This window comes from Xiphias gladius, chromosome 18 (assembly GCF_016859285.1).
Source record: "Xiphias gladius isolate SHS-SW01 ecotype Sanya breed wild chromosome 18, ASM1685928v1, whole genome shotgun sequence".
Lineage (NCBI taxonomy): Eukaryota > Metazoa > Chordata > Actinopteri > Istiophoriformes > Xiphiidae > Xiphias > Xiphias gladius.
In genome coordinates this window covers 5970915-5983694 of record NC_053417.1, presented here as the reverse complement: position 1 = coordinate 5983694, position 12780 = coordinate 5970915, and the positions used below count along the sequence as shown (strand labels likewise).

Below are 12780 nucleotides of genomic sequence, written 5' to 3'. Positions count from 1 at the left end.
ACACACACACAAACAGAGCACAAAAGAAAAATATCAAAATATGCATCATGAACGCATTAGTTATACTACATGTCAAAATCTGCTACAAATCAATAATTCTTTAAATAACTTAAACTTCTAACAAACGTGGTAGGACTATTTACCACAATGGTTGTATGTCTATTTGCTCTTGTGTGTCGTGCTTCCCCAGAAAGCTGGGCCCAGACCCAAGTGTATCCTCCCAGCCTCTGGTCTCATCTCCGTCACAGCCTTCCCCTGAGGGTTCCGAGGGGACGCCGCTGCGCAGAGCAGGTAGAACATCTGACTTCCACTCTTTTACTTTATCGAAGTGGGATATTTTAAATGTTTAGGGAGCATATGAAATAAAGATTAAGTGAAATAATTAAATTGTGATGTGAAACATGTGAAGACAGTTAGGTTAATATGTTTTTTTTAAAAATTCAAATGACAAACCTCAATCTTTTGCCCCATTCTCCTCCACAATGAAGTCAGGGATGAACAGTTGTTTGACTGTTGATGGATTTCCCCATTTATTCCACTCAACTCTTCAGGCAACTGGTCATATTTTGGTGAAATTTTACTGTGGCTGCATTTAAAAAACACATTTTTGTACCCTACTTTTTTTTTCTTTGGTAAATCACGTGTCCATCCATTGGCGTTTTTCATGGAATTGATTTCGACGTCATATACGGAAAAACATAGGTGTAACGAGATGATTTCCATTTATCTGCTTCAGTCTTGTATTGTTTTGTGCATGCTGGCTCACTGGGACACCTGAATAGAACAGGACCATTGTTAATGTTATTAGCAACACCTGTGGTTTTTCTTCTATGACAAGTCAAAACGTCTGCTGTTACTGGTAAATGTAAAATATTTCATTATCTGGAAATAAGTTGAATCCTTGTCGGGATATTACAGTCAGCAGCACAGTGAAGTCAACCATTTGGACATAATCACATTAAGTAACACATTGAGTTCTCCCTGTTGCTTTATTTTGTCAGCATCTGAGCCCAATCTGAAAGTGAAACACAAGCTGAAAAAACACCTGAACACCCGCAAGAGCCCGCTCACCCGTAAAGAGAGTGCCCCGCCCACTGTCAAGCACAGAGTACCTGACGCACTGGGTAACCTGACACACACACACACACACACTCACACACACACACACACACACACACACGAAAAAGAGTTGTAATGCACTGTTGTTGTTTATTATGTGATCATTTCAGTAGGTCAAACAAAGGAATTTAAAAATGGCTTCACATGATGAAATGAAATGTAATTAAAATATGACCTGGATGCAGAATCATCTTTAAAGTCACCCACTGCCTGTCTCTCACCAGACTCGTCCCCCAGCAGCAGTAGCACTCCAGTCTCTGGCTGTAGTTCTCCAAATGACAGTCTGCCCAATGAGAATGGGCTACTGCCATCTGCAGGCGGCCTCTCACATGAGGTTGGCAAAGAAACACACACTCACACACACTCACACATTACTGATTGAGTCCTCTCAGAATATTAATAATGTAAAACTAACTAAAACATCAGTTGACAAAACAATCTCAATTCAAGATTAATCTTACCTTTATGATAGAAAACGGATTTGGGAAGATACAGTAGTTACGAAATGATGCTAAACTTAGATAGATGAAGAGAAAAATAGGAAAGACCAAAGATAAAAGCAAATCCTTCATTTTATGCCACTGAGACAGGCTCTTTGATGGAAGACAGATGGAAAACTATGAGTATTTTAAACAAGCAGGTACACGCTTTGATTAAAAAACACGTGAGCCGAGCTGAGAGCCTGAGTAATGACATGTTTAAGGCAGCGACACAAGAGTATAGGAACAATGAGTGTGTGTCAGCTGTTTATGCATAATTTATGTAATCACAGAAAGTCAGAGCAGAGCAACCGCTGTCACACCTGCTTTTGATGTCTAATTCAGGATTCCCCAGTGTCAAGACAGCTCAGAACAAAACATTAGCTTAGGTTTAATTAGACTACACTGGTTTAGATTACTGTAGATGTACGTCTTTACAACCCTGACGTCTGGTCACTGCAGCAGAATATATTAAGAGCAGAGCAGAGATCGAGGTAAGGTGTTTCTGGGACACATAACCAACAATGTCTTAAATGTTAAATGGCATTTCTCTTGTCTCTCATAAAAACAGAAGTTATAATGAGTGAAGGTTAGTTATGAGCATGATTCAGTTCAGAGTTGAGTATAAATGTATTATTTTTGAACAGAAAATATGTGTGGCATTTCCAGGCCCAGAGGCTGCTGCTCAGAGATGGCACTCTTGCTAACTTCACCATCCAGAGTCCCTCCACTCTCCCCACCATCACGCTGGGACTACCAGCCAACGCCAGGGTAAACACTGAACTGCAACAGATGTCTGTCACCACAACTCACTTATTCCATCTCTCTTCCCTAAAACAAGTGGGAAAAGTTGCTTAAAAAAGTGTTTGGTTGTTTTGATAATCTTCTGTAATCTAATGATGCTGTATTTTCGCCAGACTAACGCAGTAATCTGCTTCATTTAAGACACATTTTCTACAAAATATTTTGTTATGAAGGAATCTCATACTATTCACAGATACTTGTTGTAAAATGTAAAAGTGTTGTAGACTGAGTTCCAGAATAAATGACTTAAGGAGATGTGTTTTAAGATGCAGTGACTGTATTCTACATTACGTACAGTGTAAAAAGTAACTTAAAAGCACACCATGACATTAAAATTCCAGTCAAATGAATGAATGAATGAAATCTTCCACGCCCAGTATCCTGTTTCAAATAGGAAATACATCAACACAAGGAAGCATGGTGCTCTTAAAATGCTGTTTCACTACGACATTGACACTTGTTGGATTGGTAGTACCGTAAATTGAAATTTTAGGGGCTTGAGAGTTTTTCTTATCACATCAGCTGTACAAATAATTTTGTGTCATAAGAACTGATCGCCTTCCTTCAACGTACTGAAACATGCTCATCTTCTGTTCTATGTTGGTCTGGTAATTCAGCTGCGATAAAATGTAAGTCTTCTATAGTCATAAAAGCTGCTTAACTGTTTATGTGCAGGCTGAAGGAGAGCTGTCCTCTCTGAAGGTTGGCCGGGTGCCCGTGGTTACAGCCGGGGGTTCGCCGGTCTTCCTCCCCCTAAGCAGAGAGGATCAGGCTGGGCACCCTCACCTGCCTGTCATCATCCTGGAGCCCTCTGGACTGGTACACACTCCGCTACTCACTGGTGAGACACACACACACACACACACACACACACACACACACAATGACACATGTACTGTAGACATGAACATGCACATACACTTGAGTAAATTGTATGTGCACGCGTTTGGGCAAGAAAGCTCCACAATTTATCGGTGTTGAAACACTGATAAGGAATTACTCATTTTACTTTTACACTCTGTAACTGATTTACATCTCAGACTAGGATTGTGTGCACAAGAAAAAAAATACACAAATCCAAAGAATACACAAATAGCCACAAATGCACACATATACATTCATCAGCTTGAACCCACTGGGGAAGCAGCAGTTTCACAAAGGGCTTTTAATTGTGTTGTCTGAAATGTTAGAGCGCCACCTAGTGATGACATTTAGAATAATCATTCTTCTTTAATGGAGTGGCAAGTAAAGTACTTCATCATTGTTAAATTCAGACTGTGCCCTTCTTCCCTCAGTTCAGTAGCTTTACTATTTTGACAAAAAAACATCTTACATGTGTTACATAATGTGAAATAAACAATACGGTAAAGTAAAAGAAATTATAAAATGAAAGAAATTATTCAGTCAGTTTATAAGACAGCAGGGGCATTTGACATCGCAGTAGTTATTGTGTGTTTATTTGCATTTGAGAAACTGTATGCGTGTGTGTGTGTGTGTGAATACATGTCAGTCTGTCTCTCATAAAATAACTACTTTCCTCTCCCCAGTTCCAGGCCTAGACTCTGTCCCGCTGCAGTTTGCCTCCCAGTTAGACCACCTGTCTCCTGGAGGTGCTCAGCCCCACAAGCCCTTGAGCAGAACACGCTCAGAACCCCTCCCCCAGAGCCCAAGGACCCTTCACACACACCTGCTTCAACAACAGCATAGCACACAACTACTGGAGAGGCTCAAACAGCAGACCCACCTAGGCAAGGTATGAATACACTCTGACCTCTAGTTTAAACATTCAAACACTGCTAACTTGTAGCAACTAGATTTTGTCCTTCAACAGCAAGCGTCACCAGCTTGCGTCGTTTTTTGTGACCCCAAAGGCAAGTTTTTCCAACAAGCACGTCAGATTTCCTCCACCTACCCCCCTCACTTGTTAGTCTATGCATGGTTAGATGAGGGTTATGATGAAGGTTGATTTTCATCAGGTGTAACGTGTACACAACATGAGCACTACATTAGCAATGTGCTGGGCCTGCTTGTGAATTCTGCTGTTTGTGTTTTTCCAAAAAAGTGTTACTAGATCATTCCTTCATCTGAATGTGTAAGTGCAAACACATATTTATCTGCATGTGTATTTTTGCCAACTTAAATGCATGTATATGTGCATGTGCAGCTGATGTCTAAGTCCAGCGAGAAGCCCAGACTGCATCAGATCCCCTCTGAGGATATGGATTCAGAGGATGGTGGCGGGATGTCGCCTACAGAGCCGACCTATCAGAGCAGAGTGAGGGCAGAGTCACTAAGGGAGGCGGAGCCATCGGCATCCAAGAGCCAGGAAGAGCAAATTAACCTGCAACATGCACTCATACTCAACCAGGTTGGCAAACAATAAAATTGACACTTGAGACAAGATACACACAGCAAGCAGGTAGACAGATCGAATAAAACCACACAACTGTTCTTCAGCCAACAATCCTGTAGATGGCAGTCTAACACCTGCACTTGCGTGACTCTAGTCCTTTTTTGTGGTTTGACAACAACTCATTACATTAAAGCGCTCACTTCAGCATGATATGAGGACAGAGTGTATTGACTATAAGCTGATCTATGATTCCTTCAGAAAATTTGTCACCTACTAATAACACAAATCACATAGTCGAGAATCCAACTTTGAAAGAGGGTAAAACACTTTTCAACAAAAGCTGAGATCAATTCAGAATTTTAAGGAAGACATCAAAGTCAAAAACGACTTCCTGATTCAAACAGTTTACTTGAACTTGACAGAGCCAGATTGCTCATGATGGCACAGGTCAGATCAGAGGGGCCAATTAGCTCAGATTTTATTGAGACTAAGCTGGAGGAAGCTCTGCAATTTCCAGCACTTAACATCAGCCTGGAATACAAATAACGTAGCAAATTTTTAGAGGGATGTACAGCTTCATACGTTTGTAGCAGTGGAACTAGATATTATGAGCAGCGATATTCACAGATATTCGATATGGTTTAGAAGAAGACCATGGACATTCTCCACTTTCCTCTCTAACACTTAATTTTGTCGTCTTTCATGTTTATGATATTCACTTTAAAATCCATCCATAACTTGACTCTGTCCGATCCTCATCACCCCAACTCTTTCTCTAGTCATTGTTATGGGAACAGCAGAAGCAGCTGCAGCAGCTGCATCGACAGATGGAGACCCTGGCAGTACCCATGTTACGCAGCAGCAGCAGTGGCGGGGTTGGCGGAGGGTTTGGTGTCCATCGCCCCCTGTCACGTACACAGTCATCCCCAGCATCCACATCTCTCACTCTGCCTGAGAAGTCCCTGAGCCTGGCCCCACAGGATACCAGCAGCAAACCACGCTTCACCACTGGTGAGTCAGATATTCTTATACAATATTATAATGGGTATGTATAATAATTTTCTTAATGATATTTCAAATACAGAGTGCTCCTGTGGCTTATGGGTTAAGATACTGACTGTATAACCACAACCTCCCAGTTCAAATCCAGCTGGGGACCTTTGTTGCATGGTGTTACCAATCGTGCTCCCTCATTTCCAGTCCTGTCTCTAATATAGCTATCTAAAAAAGACATAAAATTCCCCCAAAAATAACATTAATAATAATAATAAAGATACATATATTTTATATAATTCCCACAACCCAGCATGATGCCAGCGACCAGCAGAGGCAAACACCTCAGTTACAAGTGAGGGAAAATCAAAAATGAATAGTTGTCCCCCAGAGGCTCCTGCTCATGAACAGAATAACATAAAAAGGCTCTGCACTTAGTGGTGATCGTAAAAATGTAAACAATTAAGAGACTGAGAAACTAAAGGGTAAATTTATAGTATAATTAGAACAGCAATTAAAAAAACTTGAATAGCACTGTAGTTTAGATAAAGGCAAGTATAAAACTGTGCAGATTAGAAATAGTTTGACGTTCTGGTAAATACCTTTATGTGCTTTGTTGCTGAGAGTAAGATGAGAAGATTGATATCACTCATATGTAGGGAGTCTCCCATGGTTGCACCCCAGGACGTCACTGGTCTTGCCAGAAAATAATTCCAGAATAAACTAATGAAATAACACAGATTAATTGGTATAATTTGGTGGTGCTAGTAGGCAGGTATTTTTATTTTAGACAGGGCTAACCTAGCTGCTCCCCCTGCTTTTTGCCTTTATGGTAAGGTAAGCTAATTGCCTGCTGGCTCTAGCTTCATATTTACTGCACAGATATGAGAGTGTTATCAATCTTCTCATCTAACTCTCGGCAATAAAGTGAATAAGTGTGTTTCCCAAAATGTCTTAACCATTCCTTCAAAGGAACGACTGAGTTGGCACGTGGTGGCAAGGCCTTCTTTGACTTAGATTATGAAACACAACTCTTCTGTTCTCCCCCTGGCATCATAAGGAGTTAAAGACTCAGGGAACTCTGTAGGTGTTAGTCAAAAAAATTTTAACTAGTTGTGTATATGAGTGTTGAAACTTTTATGAGTGCAAACACTGCCTTACTTGTGCTCTTCATCTGGGAAAGAAGTCTTCATCTCTTTACAATCTGGTATTTTTCCAAGCTCACTCAAATCTTCAATTGTTAAACCACTTTTAAAGAAGCCCACTCCAGACTCGTCCAATATTAGTAACTACAGATCACTCTCGAACCTCCTGTTCCTAAGCAAAATCGTTGAAAAGTTGACTACAAGGAGTTAGTTGACCACCTGGAAAAAAAAACAAGCACAGCATCTCTACCAGTCCGGTTTCCAACCATAGTACAGAGACAGCCTTGGTCACGGCTATTGATGACTTGAGGATAAATAGTGACAATGGCAGAGTTTTTATTTTAGTAATATTGGATCTAAGTGCGGAAAATCTCTCTTAAATTTTCACAGCGTTCTCTGGAAAGCATCACACAGGCTAGAAACCTTGTTGTGATTCTGGACACTGACCTCACTTTCCAGAACCACATTACTGGTATAGTTAAAACTGGATATTATCATTAAAAAAATATTGGGAAGGTAAGGAGGTTTTTATCCCAGGAGCACACTGAAAAATTCGTTCATGCTTGTATTTCCAGTCGTGTAGACCACTGTAACATGCTGCTCACACGAATATCCAAAAAGAGTTTTCTGATGCAACTGGAGTAAATTTTGAGATAAATAGTCTGTTTGTCTGTGTGTGTGTGTGTGTGTGTGTGTGTGTGTGTGTGTGTGTGTGTGTGTGTGTGTGTGCGTGTGCGTGTGCGCAGGCCTGGTGTATGACTCTCAAATGCTTAAGCACCAGTGTACATGTGGCGACAACAGCAGTCACCCAGAGCATGCTGGGAGGATACAGAGCATCTGGTCTCGACTGCAGGAGAGAGGCCTGAGGGGACAGTGTGAGGTACACCCCCCCCCCAAACACATACCCTAGCAGCTTACACTAACCTTAATCATCACGTCTAAATAACTAACCGTAACCTAAACCTTATTCTAACCTGAACCCTGAAGCCAAGTCCTTCAAACAGCCATTTATACTTGTGGGGTCCAGCATTATGGTCCCCCACAAAGCTGTCAGACCCCACAAGTATAGTGGGCTCCCCTCTAAGTGCATATTCTCTTTCTACAGCATCTAATTATTGGAGATGACAAAGCCAAATTAAAATATTGTGTCTATACAGAGTATCCGTGGCCGTAAAGCAACTCTGGAGGAGCTGCAGTCCGTCCATACAGAGCGCCATGTGTTGCTCTATGGCACCAACCCACTCAACAGACTCAAACTGGATAACCGCAAACTGGCCGGTAAGCTTCACCTCAGACCGATGTCAAGAATGTGTGTATATATATCTCATGTAACATGTATGTATTTATGTATGTATGTGTATATATATATGTGTATGTATATATATATATATGTGTGTATATATATATATATATGTATATACATATACATATAGATGTGTGTGTGTGTGTGTGTGTGTGTGTTAAAGAATGTATGAATATAATTTCTATGTTTCTGTTTCCTCAGGAATCCTCTCTCAGAGAATGTTTGTGATGTTGCCATGCGGGGGAGTAGGGGTAAGAGAAAAGACACACACACTCACACAACTCTATTTTGATCATTTTCCAGAGCTCTTAATGTATGCTATACAATACACCACAATCACTGCATTGATGAAAGATGATATAAAGAAAAGCAACAAAGACAGGCAAAAGAAAATTACAAGAAAGGAAGAAAGAAAGGCAGGATATTAAAGAGGAAAAGAGAGTTTCTTGGCCTATGCTAACGTTTGCCTGAGGGTCCATGTCGCACCGTTACAAATCAGACTAATGACAACAACATGTCCATGACCAAGGACAAAAGAAATGCCTGAGATTTCATTGTCCAAGCTAGATGGACAGTAATGCCAGTTTGTGAACAAACAGCTGAGAGGAAAAATAGAATGTAAAAGAAAATCAGTAGCAAATATGGATCTGACCTTGAGATGGGAGAGTAAAACTGACACTATTACGCTCGAGTTACAGCTGTACGGTGGGTCATCCATGACCAAGAGAAAGTCTTCAGTTTTCATTTATTGCACCAGAGGTCCCATTTTGGAGGTTCAAGATTAATTCAACAATGAATATCATAAATAGTTCCATACTTCTGGATAAGTGTGGATAGATATTTCTTTTTAATCAGTGGATTAATGGGCTCCATCATTTGTCTGTTGATTGGCAGGTTGATAATGACACAATCTGGAATGAGTCACACACCTCTACTGCGTCACGCATGGCGGCAGGCAGCGTCGTTGAGCTAGCCTTCAGGGTGGCAAAAGGAGAACTGAAGGTGAGAAACAGAACCCTGCATTAGGGATGGGACAGTGACGAGAGAGGGACAGAAGAGCCAGAAGTGACTCTGTCAACCCCACAATAGGCATCTAGATGGAATTACAGTTGTGGATACATTTTGTTGCCTCAGCCACTACTTTTCAATCCATTTCTGTAGCAATTTCTTGATTGAGTCACCTGCCTTACTTGTCTGGGACATTGTAAGGAATGTACAAAATTCACAATTGGTTTACAGATTCATTCTATTCAAAAACATTTAGGTTAAAAGTCACCGCAGACTTCTACATGACCGTATCGAAGGTTTACCCCACAAGAGAATATGTAAGCAATAATGCTTCAAGAAGCGTCCACATAGCAGAAAATGATGGATGAAGTGCAGGCAAGGAATGTCATGATCCAATAAAAATGTAAATATATGTATCATAGTTTGTTACTGCCATGATGTAAGTAACTCAAAACAAACACAAGGAGGATCTAACACATTACACCAAACAGATTAAATACACACTTACCTTGTCAGAAGGTGGAAGAGCTTTCAATGTCAGAGACATAAAAATGACAGTTTTAACATTATTTCCATAAATGCAAAGTTAAAGCTTTTCAGTAACTGGGTCATGGGCCAAAAGCAACTTTGGGAACACGTATTTATTGTGAGGTAATTCTGTTGCTAATTACAGCCAACAGTGTTTTGTTCCTATATGGTAACTACTGGTGTCAGAGAGCAACATCACTTAGAAATGCATCCAGCAAAGAAGTGTGCCTCACCCTGCCCTAAGGAGCTACAGTACTAACCCACTTCAAAAATGACTGGGTTTCAGAAAAGAGTTTTCCCTGTCACATAACGGCCTAAATTTACTTCTTTTTCCTCCTCACAATGATTAAAAGTCTGGGATAAACATGAAATTGTTCTTTTTTCATTCAAAATGGTCAAATGCAAATATACCACTGGGTAAAAGTATTTATAGCTGGCAGCTTCAATCCAAACATTTCTACCCTACAAAAACCCACAACAAAAAAAGTGAGTGGGAAAAAAAATAGTGTGAAACCAGGCAGGCAAGTAAAGAATGAAAAACAATGGCTCAGTCTGTGCTGAGCAGGGATAGGACACACATCCACTACACTACACTACAACACTCCACTTCAGAAAAGCTTTCTATGAGCTCTACCAATTGGGAGGATGTATACTGTATACAACACAACATATTATGTACCATTAATGACCTCTGTTTTCTGAACTCATGCATTTGATCTTGTGTATGCATGAAATGTTTGACTTCATGCTTTGAGGTTTACTCTCCGAGGTAATAAGGATATTGACTCTAATTCACTTCACTAGCTTTTAAAACAGTGACATCTAACCGATATCGTGAGGCTAGAAATTTGGTATTAAGAAAGATAAATTGTGTTTAAAGTTTAAAAAAGTCAATGTTAAACCACTTAAATTGCAGGGATTTTCAGTTATATAAGTGAAGATTGTGGTCATGAAACCCACTTTACTATACATAAGCAGCACATTAGTTGTTGTATAGTGTTTTATATTTGTAATAATCAATTTATAAATGACAGGTTTTGAATTTTGGAAGCCTGGGCCTTGAAGGGAGATTGTTCTTTATTCATGTGCCAAAACTCTTACATCCCTGTACATCATAAAAGCCTATAAAGTTGAAGCATTGTAGTTTCTTAACATTACATGTAAAGTTCTTAATATCCAGTGTAACACTGATTAATAGCATCGTCCTCTTCTGTACAGAACGGCTTTGCTGTGGTCAGACCGCCAGGGCATCATGCCGACCCCTCCAATCCAATGTAAGTGTGTGTGTGTGTGTGTGTGTGTGTGTGTGTGTGTGTGTGTGTGTGTGTGTGTGTGTGTGTACGCGCATCAGTCACATGCTCAGCCTGTCCACAGTGTGTTTTCCTGTTCTTGCTGCACTGTCAGCGGCTTCTCTTTGGAGGATATTTATGAAGTGATAAAAGTGACAAAGGGGCAAAATAAGGAAGATTAATACTTTTTTTTTATATATATGATGTTTTTCTTTATTACTAATGCTTTAACTCATTTATCCTGAGCACAATCCTGTACAGCTACTGTAGTGCTACCCATTTTACATTTTTGACGTAGCCAAAGTAGCCCATCAACATTGAGTGCAATGTGAAGATAAGCTTAAATTTCAGAGTCGCTGACTGACACTACAGACAACCCGGAGGCACAGAGCCTTTTTAAACTTCTGATGTATTACTGTGCACTGCTCATAAGAACAATGAAGGGAAATAAAAAGTATGGGAGAGGTTTGATATTTTTTTGCTCTAAAATTAAATTTTACTGAACCGTGTCTACACTTACATCCACTGTGTCATTCTTTACAGGGGCTTTTGTTATTTCAATTCAGTGGCCATAGCCGCCAAGCAGCTCCAACACAAGCTCAGCGTCAGCAAAATCCTCATTGTTGACTGGGTAAGATGGCTTGTTTAATCTGACCTGGTGCAGGTATTTTCACTATTGTTGTCTATACTGATAAAAAGCCACTGTGACATTTCTGTAATAATTGTCTGCCTTTAGGAGATGTTTGTGATACTCAACACTGAAGTTATTTCCCCTGGTATTGCTATGTACAGTATAGTACTAATGTGTCTTCCTTCATCCTGTTAATAGGATGTTCACCACGGTAACGGCACCCAGGAAGTGTTCTACAGTGACCCCAGCGTTCTCTACATCTCGCTTCATCGCTATGACGATGGGAACTTCTTCCCTGGCAGTGGGTCACCGGCTGAGGTGGGTGACGTCCAGGACACTTTATAGCCGCGTTTTGAGTGAAAGTATTACAAGAATTAAATCAATGCTAAATATATTATTGGTTTTAGGTTGGTTCTGGAGCAGGTGAGGGCTTCAACGTCAATGTAGCGTGGACGGGAGGACTGGACCCGCCCATGGGAGATGCTGAGTACCTCGCTGCATTCAGGTAGAACCACTGCTCTGTTTAAACACTGCAACACATGCTCACAAGATAAGACAATATATAAATACATATGGGTGAGAAATTAAAGGAAAAACTGGCATAAAGTGTCTGAGTTGTTCTACTACGAGCCTCCAGAACAGCTTTAATGCTCCCTGGTGTAGATCCTTCGGGTCTGAGGAGCTACACTGTAGGGATGAACAACATCCCAAGTCGCTCCAAAATCTCCCATAAGTGTTTGGTTGGGCAGAGATCAGGTTACTGTGAGGGATATAGTATATGATTGACCCCTTGTGTCCGTTATGGAAGTATCTGCATTCACTTATTGCTATTGTACAGTACTGGATTCAATACATAAGAAAAGGAAAAAAATGCTTTTTTTAAGGGAAGAGTTTGGGAAGTTGGTGTGGATTCAGCAGGCTCACATGCTGCTCAAGGCCAGTACATAAGGAATTCAGATAGTTTGTCTTTCTGGATTTAATTTGTGTCTTTGAAGAGAAATCTTGTAGATTAGGCAACAAACAAAAAAAGCCTACACTTAGTTCACATTCCCAGTACTTCTGCCACCAGATGCGTTCCAGTTTTTATTGATCAGGATAAGGATATTCAGTGGAGCCGTAATCAGACAG

General features: G+C 40.5%; 1 protein-coding gene across 4 annotated transcripts in view; it reads left to right on the top strand.

The window, feature by feature from the left end:
- hdac7a (histone deacetylase 7a) overlaps positions 1–12780 on the top strand; it is a 60650-nt gene that overhangs the window by 37953 nt on the left and 9917 nt on the right. For 3 of the 4 annotated variants that reach the window (XM_040153829.1, XM_040153832.1, XM_040153831.1), the window contains 16 exons: positions 191–291; positions 1002–1124; positions 1344–1453; positions 2268–2438; positions 3078–3243; positions 3950–4155; positions 4567–4770; positions 5535–5766; positions 7640–7773; positions 8051–8171; positions 8398–8447; positions 9091–9198; positions 10951–11006; positions 11565–11652; positions 11851–11970; positions 12060–12157. In XM_040153829.1, the coding sequence (XP_040009763.1) occupies positions 191–291; positions 1002–1124; positions 1344–1453; positions 2268–2438; positions 3078–3243; positions 3950–4155; positions 4567–4770; positions 5535–5766; positions 7640–7773; positions 8051–8171; positions 8398–8447; positions 9091–9198; positions 10951–11006; positions 11565–11652; positions 11851–11970; positions 12060–12157 (2088 nt within the window). The remainder of the gene's footprint in view (positions 1–190; positions 292–1001; positions 1125–1343; positions 1454–2267; positions 2439–3077; positions 3244–3949; positions 4156–4566; positions 4771–5534; positions 5767–7639; positions 7774–8050; positions 8172–8397; positions 8448–9090; positions 9199–10950; positions 11007–11564; positions 11653–11850; positions 11971–12059; positions 12158–12780) is intronic. The other variant, XM_040153830.1, reaches the window with a different exon arrangement.